General features: G+C 44.2%; 2 protein-coding genes across 7 annotated transcripts in view; both read left to right on the plus strand.

Annotated features, from left to right (window-relative positions):
• The window catches only part of LOC110519289 (neuropilin-2), a 201,212-nt gene extending 191,632 nt beyond the window's left edge, over window positions 1–9,580 (plus strand). For 2 of the 3 annotated variants that reach the window (XM_036959474.1, XM_036959472.1), the window contains one exon: window positions 8,031–9,580. In XM_036959474.1, coding sequence (XP_036815369.1) covers window positions 8,031–8,335 — 305 coding nt within the window. In that variant the 3' untranslated portion in view covers window positions 8,336–9,580. The remainder of the gene's footprint in view (window positions 1–8,030) is intronic. The other variant, XM_036959473.1, reaches the window with a different exon arrangement.
• A 395-nt stretch (window positions 9,581–9,975) lies between these two features.
• Window positions 9,976–11,553, plus strand: LOC118943618 (eukaryotic translation initiation factor 3 subunit A-like). Of its 4 annotated transcripts, none has more exons than XM_036959476.1 (2): window positions 9,976–11,126; window positions 11,199–11,553. In XM_036959476.1, exons 1-2 carry the CDS (start codon window positions 10,248–10,250, stop codon window positions 11,433–11,435), a joined length of 1,116 nt encoding a protein of 371 aa, XP_036815371.1. In that variant the 5' UTR covers window positions 9,976–10,247; the 3' UTR covers window positions 11,436–11,553. The 4 variants fall into 4 exon arrangements, with proteins under 4 accessions (XP_036815371.1, XP_036815373.1, XP_036815372.1 ...); XM_036959478.1 differs by having other exon boundaries at window positions 9,976–10,611; window positions 10,684–11,553; XM_036959477.1 differs by having other exon boundaries at window positions 9,976–10,497; window positions 10,570–11,553.
• The last annotated feature ends 6,353 nt before the right edge of the window (window positions 11,554–17,906 follow it).

Below are 17,906 nucleotides of genomic sequence, written 5' to 3' on the forward strand. Positions count from 1 at the left end.
GAGACTGTTATCCAACCAGAGACAACACACTGTTATCCAACCAGAGACTGTTATCCAACCAGAGACTGTTATCCAACCAGAGACTGTTATCCAACCAGAGACTGTTATCCAACCAGAGACTACACACTGTTATCCAACCAGAGACTGTTATCCAACCAGAGACTGTTATCCAACCAGAGACTGTTATCCAACCAGAGACTGTTATCCAACCAGAGACTGTTATCCAACCAGAGACTGTTATCCAACCAGAGACAACACACTGTTATCCAACCAGAGACAACACAATGTTATCCAACCAGAGACTGTTATCCAACCAGAGACTGTTATCCAACCAGAGACTGTTATCCAACCAGAGACAACACACTGTTATCCAACCAGAGACAACACACTGTTATTCAACCAGAGACTGTTATCCAACCAGAGACTGTTATCCAACCAGAGACTGTTATCCAACCAGAGACTGTTATCCAATCAGAGACAACACACTGTTATCCAACCAGAGACAACACACTGTTATCCAACCAGAGACTGTTATCCAATCAGAGACAACACACTGTTATCCAACCAGAGACAACACACTGTTATCCAATCAGAGACAACACACTGTTATCCAATCAGAGACAACACACTGTTATCCAATCAGAGACATCACACTGTTATCCAACCAGAGACAACACACTGTTATCCAATCAGAGACAACACACTGTTATCCAACCAGAGACAACACACTGTTATCCAACCAGAGACTGTTATCCAACCAGAGACAACACACTGTTATCCAACCAGAGACAACACACTGTTATCCAATCAGAGACAACACACTGTTATCCAATCAGAGACAACACACTGTTATCCAATCAGAGAGAATACACTGTTATCCACCCAGGGACATCACGCTGTTATCCAATTAGAGACAACACACTGTTATTCAATCAGAGACAACACACTGTTATCTAACCAGAGACTGTTATCCAACCAGAGACTGTTATCCAACCAGAGAGAATACACTGTTATCCAACCAGAGACAACACACTGTTATCCAACCAGAGACAACACACTGTTATCCAATCAGAGACAACACACTGTTATCCAATCAGAGACAACACACTGTTATCCAACCAGAGACAACACACTGTTATCCAACCAGAGACAACACACTGTTATTCAACCAGAGACAACACACTGTTATCCAACCAGAGACTGTTATCCAACCAGAGACAACACACTGTTATCCAACCAGAGACAACACACTGTTATCCAACCAGAGACTGTTATCCAACCAGAGACAACACACTGTTATCCAACCAGAGACAACACACTGTTATCCAACCAGAAACAACACACTTTGATCCAACCAGAGACAACACACTGTATATAACTACATTATACTGACCTGTCCTGTATATAACTACTAGTTATCCAACCAGAGACTGTTATCCAACCAGAGACTGTTATCCAACCAGAGACTGTTATCCAACCAGAGACAACACACTGTTATCCAACCAGAGACAACACACTGTTATTCAACCAGAGACTGTTATCCAACCAGAGACTGTTATCCAACCAGAGACTGTTATCCAACCAGAGACTGTTATCCAATCAGAGACAACACACTGTTATCCAACCAGAGACAACACACTGTTATCCAACCAGAGACTGTTATCCAATCAGAGACAACACACTGTTATCCAACCAGAGACAACACACTGTTATCCAATCAGAGACAACACACTGTTATCCAATCAGAGACAACACACTGTTATCCAATCAGAGACATCACACTGTTATCCAACCAGAGACAACACACTGTTATCCAATCAGAGACAACACACTGTTATCCAACCAGAGACAACACACTGTTATCCAACCAGAGACTGTTATCCAACCAGAGACAACACACTGTTATCCAACCAGAGACAACACACTGTTATCCAATCAGAGACAACACACTGTTATCCAATCAGAGACAACACACTGTTATCCAATCAGAGAGAATACACTGTTATCCACCCAGGGACATCACGCTGTTATCCAATTAGAGACAACACACTGTTATTCAATCAGAGACAACACACTGTTATCTAACCAGAGACTGTTATCCAACCAGAGACTGTTATCCAACCAGAGAGAATACACTGTTATCCAACCAGAGACAACACACTGTTATCCAACCAGAGACAACACACTGTTATCCAATCAGAGACAACACACTGTTATCCAATCAGAGACAACACACTGTTATCCAACCAGAGACAACACACTGTTATCCAACCAGAGACAACACACTGTTATTCAACCAGAGACAACACACTGTTATCCAACCAGAGACTGTTATCCAACCAGAGACAACACACTGTTATCCAACCAGAGACAACACACTGTTATCCAACCAGAGACTGTTATCCAACCAGAGACAACACACTGTTATCCAACCAGAGACAACACACTGTTATCCAACCAGAAACAACACACTTTGATCCAACCAGAGACAACACACTGTATATAACTACATTATACTGACCTGTCCTGTATATAACTACATTATACTGACCTGTCCCGTATATAACTACATTATACTGACCTGTCCAGTATATAACTACATTATAATGACCTGTCCTGTATATAACTACATTATACTGACCTGTCCTGTATATAACTACATTATGCTGACCTGTCCCGTATATAACTACATTATACTGACCTGTCCAGTATATAACTACATTATAATGACCTGTCCTGTATATAACTACATTATACTGAGCTGTCCAGTATATAACTACATTATACTGACCTGTCCTGTATATAACTACATTATACTGACCTGTCCAGTATATAACTACATTATAATGACCTGTCTAGTATATAACTACATTATACTGACCTGTCCAGTATATAACTACATTATACTGACCTGTCCAGTATATAACTACATTATACTGACCTGTCCAGTATATAACTACATTATACTAACCTGTCCAGTATATAACTACATTATACTAACCTGTCCAGTATATAACTACATTATGCTGACCTGTCCAGTATATAACTACATTATACTGACCTGTCCAGTATATAACTACATTATACTGACCTGTCTAGTATATAACTACATTATACTGACCTGTCCAGTATATAACTACATTATACTGACCTGTCCAGTATATAACTACATTATACTGACCTGTCCTGTATATAACTACATTATACTGACCTGTCCAGTATATAACTACATTATACTGACCTGTCCTGTATATAACTACATTATAATGACCTGTCCAGAATATAACTACATTATACTGACCTGTCCCGTATATAACTACATTATACTGACCTGTCCAGTATATAACTACATTATAATGACCTGTCCTGTATATAACTACATTATACTGACCTGTCCAGTATATAACTACATTATAATGACCTGTCCTGTATATAACTACATTATACTGACCTGTCCAGTATATAACTACATTATACTGACCTGTCTAGTATATAACTACATTATACTGACCTGTCTAGTATATAACTACATTATACTGACCTGTCCAGTATATAACTACATTATACTGACCTGTCCAGTATATAACTACATTATAATGACCTGTCCTGTATATAACTACATTATACTGACCTGTCCAGTATATAACTACATTATAATGACCTGTCCTGTATATAACTACATTATACTGACCTGTCCAGTATATAACTACATTATACTGACCTGTCCAGTATATAACTACATTATACTGACCTGTCCAGTATATAACTACATTATAATGACCTGTCCTGTATATAACTACATTATACTGACCTGTCCAGTATATAACTACATTATAATGACCTGTCCTGTATATAACTACATTATACTGACCTGTCCAGTATATAACTACATTATACTGACCTGTCCAGTATATAACTACATTATACTGACCTGTCCTGTATATAACTACATTATACTGACCTGTCCAGTATATAACTACATTATAATGACCTGTCCCGTATATAACTACATTATACTGACCTGTCCAGTATATAACTACATTATAATGACCTGTCCTGTATATAACTACATTATACTGACCTGTCCTGTATATAACTATATTATACTGACCTGTCCAGTATATAACTACATTATAATGACCTGTCCTGTATATAACTACATTATACTGACCTGTCCAGTATATAACTACATTATACTGAGCTGTCCTGTATATAACTACATTATACTGACCTGTCCAGAATATAACTACATTATACTGACCTGTCCAGTATATAACTACTTTATACTGACCTGTCCAGTATATAACTACATTATAATGACCTGTCCCATATATTGGTAACTGACCTGTCCAGTATATAGGTAACTGACCTGTCCAGTATATAGGTAACTGACCTGTCCAGTATATAGGTAACTGACCTGTCCAGTATATAGGTAACTGACCTGTCCAGTATATAGGTAACTGACCTGTCCAGTATATAGGTAACTGACCTGTACAGTATATAACTACATTATACTAACCTGTCCAGTATATAACTACATTATGCTGACCTGTCCAGTATATAACTACATTATACTGACCTGTCCTGTATATAACTACATTATAATGACCTGTCCAGAATATAACTACATTATACTGACCTGTCCCGTATATAACTACATTATACTGACCTGTCCAGTATATAACTACATTATAATGACCTGTCCTGTATATAACTACATTATACTGACCTGTCCAGTATATAACTACATTATAATGACCTGTCCTGTATATAACTACATTATACTGACCTGTCCAGTATATAACTACATTATACTGACCTGTCTAGTATATAACTACATTATACTGACCTGTCTAGTATATAACTACATTATACTGACCTGTCCAGTATATAACTACATTATACTGACCTGTCCAGTATATAACTACATTATAATGACCTGTCCTGTATATAACTACATTATACTGACCTGTCCAGTATATAACTACATTATAATGACCTGTCCTGTATATAACTACATTATACTGACCTGTCCAGTATATAACTACATTATACTGACCTGTCCAGTATATAACTACATTATACTGACCTGTCCAGTATATAACTACATTATAATGACCTGTCCTGTATATAACTACATTATACTGACCTGTCCAGTATATAACTACATTATAATGACCTGTCCTGTATATAACTACATTATACTGACCTGTCCAGTATATAACTACATTATACTGACCTGTCCAGTATATAACTACATTATACTGACCTGTCCTGTATATAACTACATTATACTGACCTGTCCAGTATATAACTACATTATAATGACCTGTCCCGTATATAACTACATTATACTGACCTGTCCAGTATATAACTACATTATAATGACCTGTCCTGTATATAACTACATTATACTGACCTGTCCTGTATATAACTATATTATACTGACCTGTCCAGTATATAACTACATTATAATGACCTGTCCTGTATATAACTACATTATACTGACCTGTCCAGTATATAACTACATTATACTGAGCTGTCCTGTATATAACTACATTATACTGACCTGTCCAGAATATAACTACATTATACTGACCTGTCCAGTATATAACTACTTTATACTGACCTGTCCAGTATATAACTACATTATAATGACCTGTCCCATATATTGGTAACTGACCTGTCCAGTATATAGGTAACTGACCTGTCCAGTATATAGGTAACTGACCTGTCCAGTATATAGGTAACTGACCTGTCCAGTATATAGGTAACTGACCTGTCCAGTATATAGGTAACTGACCTGTCCAGTATATAGGTAACTGACCTGTACAGTATATAACTACATTATACTAACCTGTCCAGTATATAACTACATTATGCTGACCTGTCCAGTATATAACTACATTATACTGACCTGTCTAGTATATAACTACATTATACTGACCTGTCCAGTATATAACTACATTATGCTGACCTGTCCAGTATATAACTACATTATACTGACCTGTCTAGTATATAACTACATTATACTGACCTGTCCAGTATATAACTACATTATGCTGACCTGTCCAGTATATAGGTAACTGACCTGTCCTTTATATAGGGAACTGACCTGTCCAGTATATAGGTAACTGACCTGTCCTTTATATAGGTAACTGACCTGTCCAGTATATAGGTAACTGACCTGTCCAGTATATAGGTAACTGACCTGTCCAGTATATAGGTAACTGGCCTGTCCAGTATATAGGTAACTTACCTGTCCCATATATTGGTAACTGACCTGTTCAGTATATAGGTAACTGACCTGTCCTTTATATACAGTGGGGAGAACAAGTATTTGATACACTGACGATGTTGCAGGTTTTCCTTCTTACTAAGCATATAGAGGTCTGTAATTTTTATCATAGGTACACTTCAACTGTGAGAGACAGAATTGTATGATTTTTAAGTAATTAATTTGCATTTTATTGCATGACATAAGTATTTGATCACCTACCAACCAGTAAGAATTCCGGCTCACACAGACCTGTTAGTTTTTATTTAAGAAGCCCTCATGTTCTCCACTCATTACCTGTATTAACTGCACTTGTTTGAACTCGTTACCTGTATAAAAGACACCTGTCCACACACTCAATCAAACAGACTCCAACCTCTCCACAATGGCCAAGACCAGAGAGCTGTGTAAGGACATCAGGGCTACAATTCTAGACCTGCACAAGGCTGGGATGGGCTACAGGACAATAGGCAAGCAGCTTGGTGAGAAGGCAACAACTGTTGGCGCAATTATTAGAAAATGGAAGAAGTTCAAGATGACGGTCAATCACCCTCGGTCTGGGGCTCCATGCAAGATCTCACCTCGTAGGGCATCAATGATCATGAGGAAGGTGAGGGAGCAGCCCAGAACTACATGGCAGGACCTGGTCAATGACCTGAAGAGAGCTGGGACCACAGTCTCAAAGAAAACCATTAGTAACACACTACGCCGTTATGGATTAAAATCCTGCAGCGCACGCAAGGTCCCCCTGTTCAAGCCAGTGCATGTCCAGGCCCATCTGAAGTTTGCCAATGACCATCTGGATGATCCAGAGGAGGAATGGGAGAAGGTCATATGGTCTGATGAGACAAAAATATAACTTTTTGGTCTAAACTCCACTCGCTGTGTTTGGAGGAAGAGGAAGGATGAGTACAACCCCAAGAACACCATCCCAACCGTGAAGCACGGAGGTGGAAACATCATTCTTTGGGGATGCTTTTCTGCAAAGGGGACCGGACGACTGCACCGTATTGAGGGGAGGATGGATGGGGCCATGTATCGTGAGATCTTGTCCAACAACCTTCTTCCCTCAGTAAGAGCATTGAAGATGGGCCGTGGCTGGGTCTTCCAGCATGACAACGACCCGAAACACACAGTCAGGGCAACTAAGGAGTGGCTCCGTAAGATGCATCTCAAGGTCCTGGAGTGGCCTAGCCAGTCTCCAGACCTGAACCCAATAGAAAATCTTTGGAGGGAGCTGAAAGTCCGTATTGCCCAGTGACAGCCCCGATACCTGAAGGATCTGGAGAAGGTCTGTATGGAGGAGTGGGCCAAAATCCCTGCTGCAGTGTGTGCAAACCTGGTCAAGAACTACAGGAAACGTATGATCTCTGTAATTGCAAACAAAAGCTTCTGTACCAAATATTAAGTTCTGCTTTTCTGATGTATCAAATACTTATGTCATGCAATAAAATGCAAATGAATTACTTAAAAATCATACAATGTGATTTTCTAGATTTTTGTTTTAGATTCCATCTCTCACAGTTGAAGTGTACCTATGATAAAAATGACAGACCTCTATATGCTTTGTAAGTAGGAAAACCTGCAAAATCGGCAGTGTATCAAATACTTGTTCTCCCCACTGTAGGTAACTGACTTGTCCAGTATATAGGTATATATACATGTGACCTTTTCCATATATGCACTTACCTCATGTCAAAAAGGTTTCTGATTTGATCTGACTGAATGTTCCTCCTCTGTGTCTCCTCGTCAGGTTTCCCGTTCCCAGAGTGGAGTACCCCTGGCCCGTCCATGGACCCCCCTGTGACACATGTCCCTGAGAAGGACAACTCGTGGCTGTACACCCTGGATCCTATCCTGGTCACCATCATCGTCATGTCTTCCCTGGGCGTACTGCTGGGGGCGGTGTGTGGCGGCCTGCTGCTCTACTGCACCTGCTTCTACAGCGGCCTGTCGTCACGGAGCTCCACCACATTGGAGAACTACAACTTTGAGCTGTACGACGGGATCAAACACAAGGTGAAGATCAACCAGCAACGGTGTTGCTCCGAGGCCTAGGGCTGTTTAAGGCGCTGGGAGGTCTTGTGCTTCAAGCCCTAAGGCTTTCCCAACTCAAGGACCTGTGCTTAACTCAAAGCGTTGACGAACAGAGAGAGACAGCGACACACGCTAAACCCTTTTTTCCCCTCCTCTCGGGGGGTCTCTTCTCTGCCTGCAGGAGAGACCCTGATCAATCAAAGCTCGTGAATGAACCACACTTACCTGCCATGATGCCACACGTACTGGCCACTGGATCACAGCAGTCTGGGCCTGGACCAGAACCCCTTACTGTCAGTCTGGGGTTGCACCCTAAACCCTTACGGCAGCAGACTGGGACTGGACCCAAAAACCCGTCTAGGACCGAACCTCTCAGAGCTGTCATGTAGCCAGTGGACCATTCAGTGGGTGCTGAACAATATCAAAACATATCAATCTAATGCCTATCCCCAAAAAAAAGATGAAAAGAAAATGAATCTAGATTTGTAAAGAAGAAGAAGACATTTTGTTGTTTGTTTTTTTTTTGGTTATGATGGACGTTAGAATATGAGTGGATTTATTGCCAGGAAGGTTTTTTAGAATGTGATTCTAGCTTGTAAGACAGCTCTCGGCTTGCTCCGCTTGCCTGCATTATGTGAAAACAGTGGCATAGAGTATCGTGGACAGTTTTTTAAGTTCAGTTGAAGAACATGTGTCTTTATTATGATCAGCTTCAGTTGTATCCCTCGTTCTCATTTTTAGACTTCAGTGTGTCAATAGTTGAAATATTTTTTTTTTTTTTTTTTTTTTTTGTTTTTGCCTTTCGCCTCAGTTCAGTTGAGTTCAGTTCATCTGCTATGGCGTGTGATGTTTCTGTTTTTCCAGACTGTTACCAGCCTTTAAAAAGGAAGACGAAGAGAAAGAATGAAAAGAAAACGTTATCTTAACATGACATGAGACGTATTGTTCGTTAAGTTACTTAAAGTTGGATGGAGTATTATGATTGTCTCTTGCTTTTTTTTGCCTGTGTGATGATCTATAACACATGGTGTGATGCGCTGTGTGAAACATTGTGATTGTTTTATTGCACCCTATGGATTGCTGAGAGAGAGAGAGAGACAGCTATAGTTCACAGAGATCAGGAGTGTGAGAAGAGAAATAACTCTCACCAGCAGAGAGAGAGAGAGAGAGACAGAGAGAGAGAGAGAGAGAGACAGAAAGAGAGACAGAGAGAGAGACAGAGAGACAGAAAGAGAGACAGAGACAGAGAGAGAGACAGAGAGACAGAAAGAGACAGAGAGAGAGACAGAGAGACAGAAAGAGAGAGAGAGACAGAGAGAGAGAGAGACAGAGACAGAAAGAGACAGAGAGAGAGACAGAGAGACAGAAAGAGAGACAGAGAGAGAGAGAGACAGAGAGAGAGACAGAGAGAGAGAGAGACAGAGAGAGAGAGAGAGAGAGACAGAAAGAGACAGAGAGAGAGACAGAGAGACAGAAAGAGAGACAGAGACAGAGAGAGAGACAGAGAGACAGAAAGAGACAGAGAGAGAGACAGAGAGACAGAAAGAGAGAGAGAGACAGAGAGAGAGAGAGACAGAGACAGAAAGAGACAGAGAGAGAGACAGAGAGACAGAAAGAGAGACAGAGAGAGAGAGAGACATAGAGAGAGACAGAGAGAGAGAGAGACAGAGAGAGAGAGAGAGAGAGAGAGAGACAGAGAGAGAGAGACAGAGACAGAAAGAGACAGAGAGAGAGACAGAGAGACAGAAAGAGAGACAGAGACAGAAAGAGAGAGAGAAAGAGAATCCTCTCATCTTTCCAGACTACTTTAACTCCCTAAAGAAGAAAGATCTGAAAGAAAACAAAGAAAGGACTACAGGAGCTGGATAAAAAGCCAAGCCACTTTCTTGGACACACAATTGAGCCTTAAGCTAACTGTTATTGGAATAGAGCCATGCGTAGGGAAGCTAGCGAAAGATCAATCTATCCTGGAGTAGAGAGACAGAGAGCCATGCGTAGGGAAGCTAGCGACAGATCAATCTATCCTGGAGTAGAGAGACAGAGAGCCATGCGTAGGGAAGCTAGCGACAGATCAATCTATCCTGGAGTAGAGAGACAGAGAGCCATGCGTAGGGAAGCTAGCGACAGATCGATCTATCCTGGAGTAGAGAGACAGAGAGCCATGCGTAGGGAAGCTAGCGACAGATCTATCTATCCTGGAGTAGAGAGACAGAGAACCATGTGTAGAGAAGCTAGCGACAGATCGATCTATCCTGGAGTAGAGAGACAGAGAGCCATGCGTAGAGAAGCTAGCGACAGATCGATCTATCCTGGAGTAGAGAGACAGAGAGCCATATGTAGGGACGCTAGCGACAGATCGATCTATCCTGGAGTAGAGAGACAGAGAGCCATGCGTAGAGATGCTAGCGACAGATCGATCTATCCTGGAGTAGAGAGACAGAGAGCCATGCGTAGAGAAGCTAGCGACAGATCGATCTATCCTGGAGTAGAGAGACAGAGAGCCATGCGTAGAGAAGCTAGCGACAGATCGATCTATCCTGGAGTAGAGAGACAGAGAGCCATGCGTAGGGAAGCTAGCGACAGATCTATCTATCCTGGAGTAGAGAGACAGAGAGCCATGCGTAGGGAAGCTAGCGACAGATCTATCTATCCTGGAGTAGAGAGACAGAGAGCCGTGCGTAGAGACGCTAGCGAAAGATCAATCTATCCTGGAGTAGAGAGACAGAGAGCCATGCGTAGGGAAGCTAGCGAAAGATCGATCTATCCTGGAGTAGAGAGACAGAGAGCCATGCGTAGAGAAGCTAGCGACAGATCTATCTATCCTGGAGTAGAGAGACAGAGAGCCATGCGTAGGGAAGCTAGCGACAGATCTATCTATCCTGGAGTAGAGAGACAGAGAGCCATGCGTAGAGAAGCTAGCGACAGATCTATCTATCCTGGAGTAGAGAGACAGAGAGCCATGCGTAGAGAAGCTAGCGACAGATCGATCTGGCGAGAGACAGAGAACCACCACTGGGGCCTTTGGGGACCTGACCGTATGCTAGTTTCTACATTCAGATTTTTTTTAATATTCACTCCACTTTTCTGTTCTCCACTTTTCACTTATTTTAATGTTACATGAGAACGAGTGTTAACCATAACCAGAGACATGTTTTTGTGTCAGGGTTGAGTTAAAAAAAAAATAATTCTGAAATCTGGGTTGAGTTTTAGAATCGGTTTGGCTTCAAGCAAAGAGAAAAGAGGAAAAAGAGAGAGAGAGGACTGTATGTCTCTTCCTCCATAGTTCAGTCCAGGAAGACTGCACCTCAAGGGGCCAAGCGGAGCAGGGGATCGAGGTAGGAATTGAGGGAGCGAGGGAAGGAGGGAGGGAAGGAGAGAGGTATGAAGGGAGTAAGGGAGGGAGAGAGAGAGAGAAAGGGAGGGAAAGAAGGGGGAAGGGAAGAAAGGAGGGAAAGGAGGGAGGCTGATTAGGAAGTGCTGAAAGGAGTGAGGGATGAGAAGAACTCAGCTTCCAGGGTGAAGGGATGGAGGATGGGAGGATGGGGCAGAGAGGGCTGGGTGAAGGGATGGAGGATGGGAGGATGGGGCAGAGAGGGCAGAGGGCTGGGTGAAGGGATGGAGGATGGGAGGATGGGGCAGAGGACGGCAGAGGGCTGGGTGAAGGGATGGAGGATGGGAGGATGGGGCAGAGGACGGCAGAGGGCTGGGTGAAGGGATGGAGGATGGGGCAGAGGACGGCAGAGGGCTGGGTGAAGGGAGGATAGGGGCAGAGGACGGCAGAGGGCTGGGTGAAGGGAGGTTGGGGGCAGAGGACGGCAGAGGGCTGGGTGAAGGGAGGATAGGGGCAGAGGATGGCAGAGGGCTGGGTGAAGGGATGGAGGATGGGAGGATGGGGCAGAGGGCTGGGTGAAGGGATGAAGGATGGGGCAGAGGACGGCAGAGGGCTGGGTGAAGGGAGGATGGGGCAGAGGGGGCAGAGGGCTGGGTGAAGGGAGAATAGGGGCAGAGGACTGCAGAGGGCTGGGTGAAGGGAGGATAGGGGCAGAGGGAGCAGAGGGCTGGGTGAAGGGAGGATAGGGGCAGAGGGCTGGGTGAAGGGAGGATGGGGCAGAGGACTGCAGAGGGCTGGGTGAAGGGATGGAGGATGGGAGGATGGGGCAGAGGGCTGGGTGAAGGGATGGAGGATGGGAGGAGGGGGCAGAGGGCTGGGTGAAGGGAGGATGGGGCAGAGGGCTGGGTGAAGGGAGGGTAGGGGCAGAGGGAGCAGAGGGCTGGGTGAAGGGAGGATGGGGCAGAGGGCTGGGTGAAGGGAGGATGGGGCAGAGGACTGCAGAGGGCTGGAGGTGGTGGTACATCCAGCTCCTTTTTCATTGGACTCTGTTGACTCTTTTCCACGTGCCTTGGATCTCTCTTTCTAGGCCTGATTGAACTTTTCTAGGGAGCTGAGACATATATGCATCCCAAATGGAACCCTATTCCCTATTTAGTGCACTACTTCTGACCAGGGCCCATAGGGCTCTGTAATGCACGGGTGGTCAAAAGTAGTGCACTATATAGGGAAAAGGATGCAACGTGGGATGGGCCATAGTATTACCTCTTCTGTCTGGGATGAGGGGGTGAGGCAGACATCTCTCTCTCTCTAACGGAGATCCTGTCACTGGTAACAGATTACTCTCCACTGTTGTTTGTAAGACTTTGTACAGAGATGTCGTTTTTTTTATTGCTATTATTATTTAATAAAGGATGAATAATATGGTTAGTGTTTGTGTTGTTGTCGTGGTGATCTTATCTGTTTCTAAGACAACACACACACACACACACACACTCCTGATGTTACTAAGACAACACGTAAAAACACACACACACACTCCTGATGTTTCTAAGACAACATACACACACACACACTCCTGATGTTTCTAAGGCAACATACACATACACACTCCTGATGTTTCTAAGACAACATACATACACACACACACACTCCTGATGTTTCTAAGGCAACATACACATACACACTCCTGATGTTACTAAGACAACACATAAAAACACACACACTCCTGATGTTTCTAAGACAACATACACACACACACACTCCTGATGTTTCTAAGGCAACATGCACATACACACTCCTGATGTTTCTAAGACAACATACATACACACACACACACACTCCTGATGTTACTATGACAACACACACACACACACACACACACACACACAAATACTCCTGATGTTTCAAAGACAACATACACACACACACACACACTCCTGATGTTACTAAGACAACACACACACACACACTCCTGATGTTTCTAAGACAACATATACACACACACACACTCCTGATGTTTCTAAGACAACATACACATACACACTCCTGATGTTTCTAAGACAACATACACACACACACACACACACACACTCCTGATGTTTCCAAGACAACATACACACACACACTCCTGATGTTTCTAAGACAACATACACATACACACTCCTGATGTTTCTAAGACAACTTACACACACACACTCCTGATGTTTCTAAGGCAACATAAACACACACACTCCTGATGTTTCAAAGGCAACATACACACACACACACACACACACACACACACACACACTCCTGATGTTTCTAAGACAACATACACACACACACACACTCCTGATGTTTCTAAGGCAACATACACACACACACTCCTGATGTTTCTAAGGCAACATACACATACACACTCCTGATGTTTCTAAGACAACATACACACACACACTCCTGATGTTTCTAAGACAACATACACACACACACTCCTGATGTTTCTAAGACAACATACACACACACACACACATTCCTGATGTTTCTAAGACAACATAAACACACACACTCCTGATGTTACTAAGACAACACACACACACACACACACACACACTCCTGATGTTTCTAAGACAACATACACATACACACTCCTGATGTTTCTAAGACAACATACACACACACACACACACACACACACACACTCCTGATGTTTCTAAGGCAACATACACACACACACACACACATTCCTGATGTTTCTAAGACAACATAAACACACACACTCCTGATGTTACTAAGACAACACACACACACACACACACTCCTGATGTTTCTAAGACAACATATACACACACACACACTCCTGATGTTTCTAAGACAACATACACATACACACTCCTGATGTTTCTAAGACAACATACACACACACACACACACACACACACTCCTGATGTTTCTAAGACAACATACACACACACACTCCTGATGTTTCTAAGACAACATACACATACACACTCCTGATGTTTCTAAGACAACATACACACACACACTCCTGATGTTTCTAAGGCAACATAAACACACACACTCCTGATGTTTCAAAGGCAACATACACACACACACACACACACACACACACTCCTGATGTTTCTAAGACAACATACACACACACACACATACACACTCCTGATGTTTCTAAGGCAACATAAACATACACACTCCTGATGTTTCTAAGGCAACATAAACACACACACTCCTGATGTTTCTAAGGCAACATACACACACACACACACACTCCTGATGTTTCTAAGACAACATACACACACACACTCCTGATGTTTCTAAGGCAACATACACATACACACTCCTGATGTTTCTAAGACAACATACACACACACACTCCTGATGTTTCTAAGACAACATACACACACACACACACATTCCTGATGTTTCTAAGACAACATACACACACACACACTCCCGATGTTACTAAGACAACATAAACACACACACTCCTGATGTTTCTAAGGCAACATACACACACATACACACTCCTGATGTTTCTAAGACAACATACACATACACACACTTGATGTTTCTAAGACAACATACACACACACACACACACACACTCCTGATGTTTCTAAGACAACATACACACACACACTCCTGATGTTTCTAAGGCAGCATACACACACACACACACTCCTAATGTTTCTAAGGCAGCATACACACACACACACACTCCTGATGTTTCTAAGGCAACATACACATACACACTCCTAATGTTTCTAAGGCAACACACACATACACACTCCTGATGCTTCTAAGACATGGTGGGAGTGTATCTCTACTCTGACACTCCTTTCATGTTCATTCCCCTTCCCTCCTCGGTGGTGTGTATGTATGTATGTATGTATGTGTGCCTCCCCCCCCCCCCCCCCCCCACACACAGTTGTATACACACACCATGCCAACCACACTGTCTCCCCTGAGTGAGGTGAGAAGGAGGGGGGCCTCTTTTTGCCAGTACCTAAATTGAGGAGGGGGGCCTCTAATAGCCAGTACTGTAGATTAAGAGGAGGGGGGGGGGGGGGCCTAATAGCCAGTACCTTAGATTAAGAGGAGGGGGGCATTTATTATCCATTACCTTAGACTAAGAGGAGGGGGGGGGTCTCTATTAGCCAGTACCTTAGATTAAGAGGAGGGGGCCCCTTAATAGCCAGTACCTTAGATTAAGAGGAGGTGGGGGTCCCCTAATATCCAGTACCTTAGATTAAGAGGAGGGGGGCCCCCTAATAGCCTTTACCTTAGATTACGAGCAGGGCGGGGCCCTCTATTAGCCAGTACCTAAATTGAGGAGGGGGAACTCTATTAGCCATTACCTTAGATTAAGAGGAAGGGGGCCCCCAAATAGCCATTACCTTAAATTAAGAGACGGAAGGGGGGCCCTCCATTAGCCAGTACCTTAGATTAAGAGGAGGAGGGGGCCCTTTATTAGCCAGTACCTTATATTAAGAGGAGGAGGCCCTCTATTACTTTAGGAGGGGGGGGGGGTGGGGCTCTCTTAACTGGTACCGTAGTATAGGAGGAGAAGGGAGGTCTATTAACCAGTATCTTAGTTCAGGATGGGGGGTTCTCTATTAGCCAGTACCTTAGTTCAGGAGGAGGAGGGGGCCTCTATTAGCCAGTACCTTAGTCCAGGAGGGTGGAGGAGGGGAGTCTCTATTAGCCAGTATCTTAGTTCAGGAGGAGGGGGGTCTCTATTAGCCAGTACCTTAGTTCAGGAGGAGGGAGGTCTATATTAGCCTGTACCTTAGTTCAGGAGGAGGGTGGCCTCAATTAGCCAGTACCTTAGTTCAGGAGGAGGAGGGGGGTCTCTATTAGCCAGTACCTTAGCTCAGGAGGAGGGGGGTCTCTATTAACCAGTACCTTAGTTCAGGAGGAGGGGGGTCTCTATAAGCCAGTACCTTAGTTCAGGAGGAGGAGGGGGGTCTCTATTAGCCAGTACCTTAGTTCGGGAGGGGGGGGGTGGGGGGGCTCTATTAGCCAGTACCTTAGTTCAGGAGGAGGAGGGGGGTCTCTATTAGCCAGTACCTTAGTTCAGGAGGAGGGGGGCCTCTATTAGCCAGTACCTTAGTTCAGGAGGAGGGGGTCTCTATTAGCCAGTACCTTAGTTCAGGAGGAGGGGGGCTCTATTAGCCAGTACCTTAGTTCAGGAGGAGGGGGGCTCTATTAGCCAGTACCTTAGTTCAGGAGGAGGGGGGTCTCTATTAGCCAGTACCTTAGTTCAGGAGGAGGGGGGTCTCTATTAGCCAGTACCTTAGTTCAGGAGGAGGGGGTCTCTATTAGCCAGTACCTTAGTTCAGGAGGAGGGGGGTCTCTATTAGCCAGTACCTTAGTTCGGGAGGGGGGGGGGCTCTATTAGCCAGTACCTTAGTTCAGGAGGAGGGGGGTCTCTATTAGCCAGTACCTTAGTTCAGAAGGAGGGGGGTCTCTATTAGCCAGTACCTTAGTTCAGGAGGAGGGGGGTCTCTACTAGCCAGTACCTTAGTTCGGGAGGGGGGGGGGGGGGGGGGGGGGGGGCTCTATTAGCCAGTACCTTAGTTCAGGAGGAGGGGGGTCTCTATTAGCCAGTACCTTAGTTCAGAAGGAGGGGGGTCTCTATTAGCCAGTACCTTAGTTCAGGAGGAGGGGGGCCTCTATTAGCCAGTACCTTAGTTCAGGAGGAGGGGGGCCTCTATTAGCCAGTACCTTAGTTCAGGAGGAGGGGGGTCTCTATTAGCCAGTACCTTAGTTCAGGAGGAGGGGGGCCTCTATTTGCCAGTACCTTAGTTCAGGAGGAGGGGGGCCTCTATTAGCCAGTACCTTAGTTCAGGAGGAGGGGGGCCTCTATTTGCCAGTACCTTAGTTCAGGAGGAGGGGGGCCTCTATTAGCCAGTACCTTAGTTCAGGAGGAGGGGGGCCTCTATTTGCCAGTACCTTAGTTCAGGAGGAGGGGGGCCTCTATTAGCCAGTACCTTGATGTAAAATGAAAGAGGATGGGGGCCTTTATTAATCAGTACCTTAGTTTAGGAGCGGGGAAAGGAGGGGGGGGGGGCTCATTACATCTAAAGCTTTGAAGTACCCTGCTGTCGGCCCCGTTAAACTCGCCTGACGCGTCAGTACCCTGCTGTCGGCCCCCTGCTGTCGGCCCCGTTAAACTCGCCTGACGCCCACCAACTCCCCCGTTTGCCCCCCCCCAGCAACACCCCAACTCAACGTGTCTCCAGCCAACCCAATGCTGCTCAA

Source organism: Oncorhynchus mykiss, chromosome 22 (genome assembly GCF_013265735.2).
Source record: "Oncorhynchus mykiss isolate Arlee chromosome 22, USDA_OmykA_1.1, whole genome shotgun sequence".
Taxonomy (NCBI): Eukaryota; Metazoa; Chordata; class Actinopteri; order Salmoniformes; family Salmonidae; genus Oncorhynchus; species Oncorhynchus mykiss.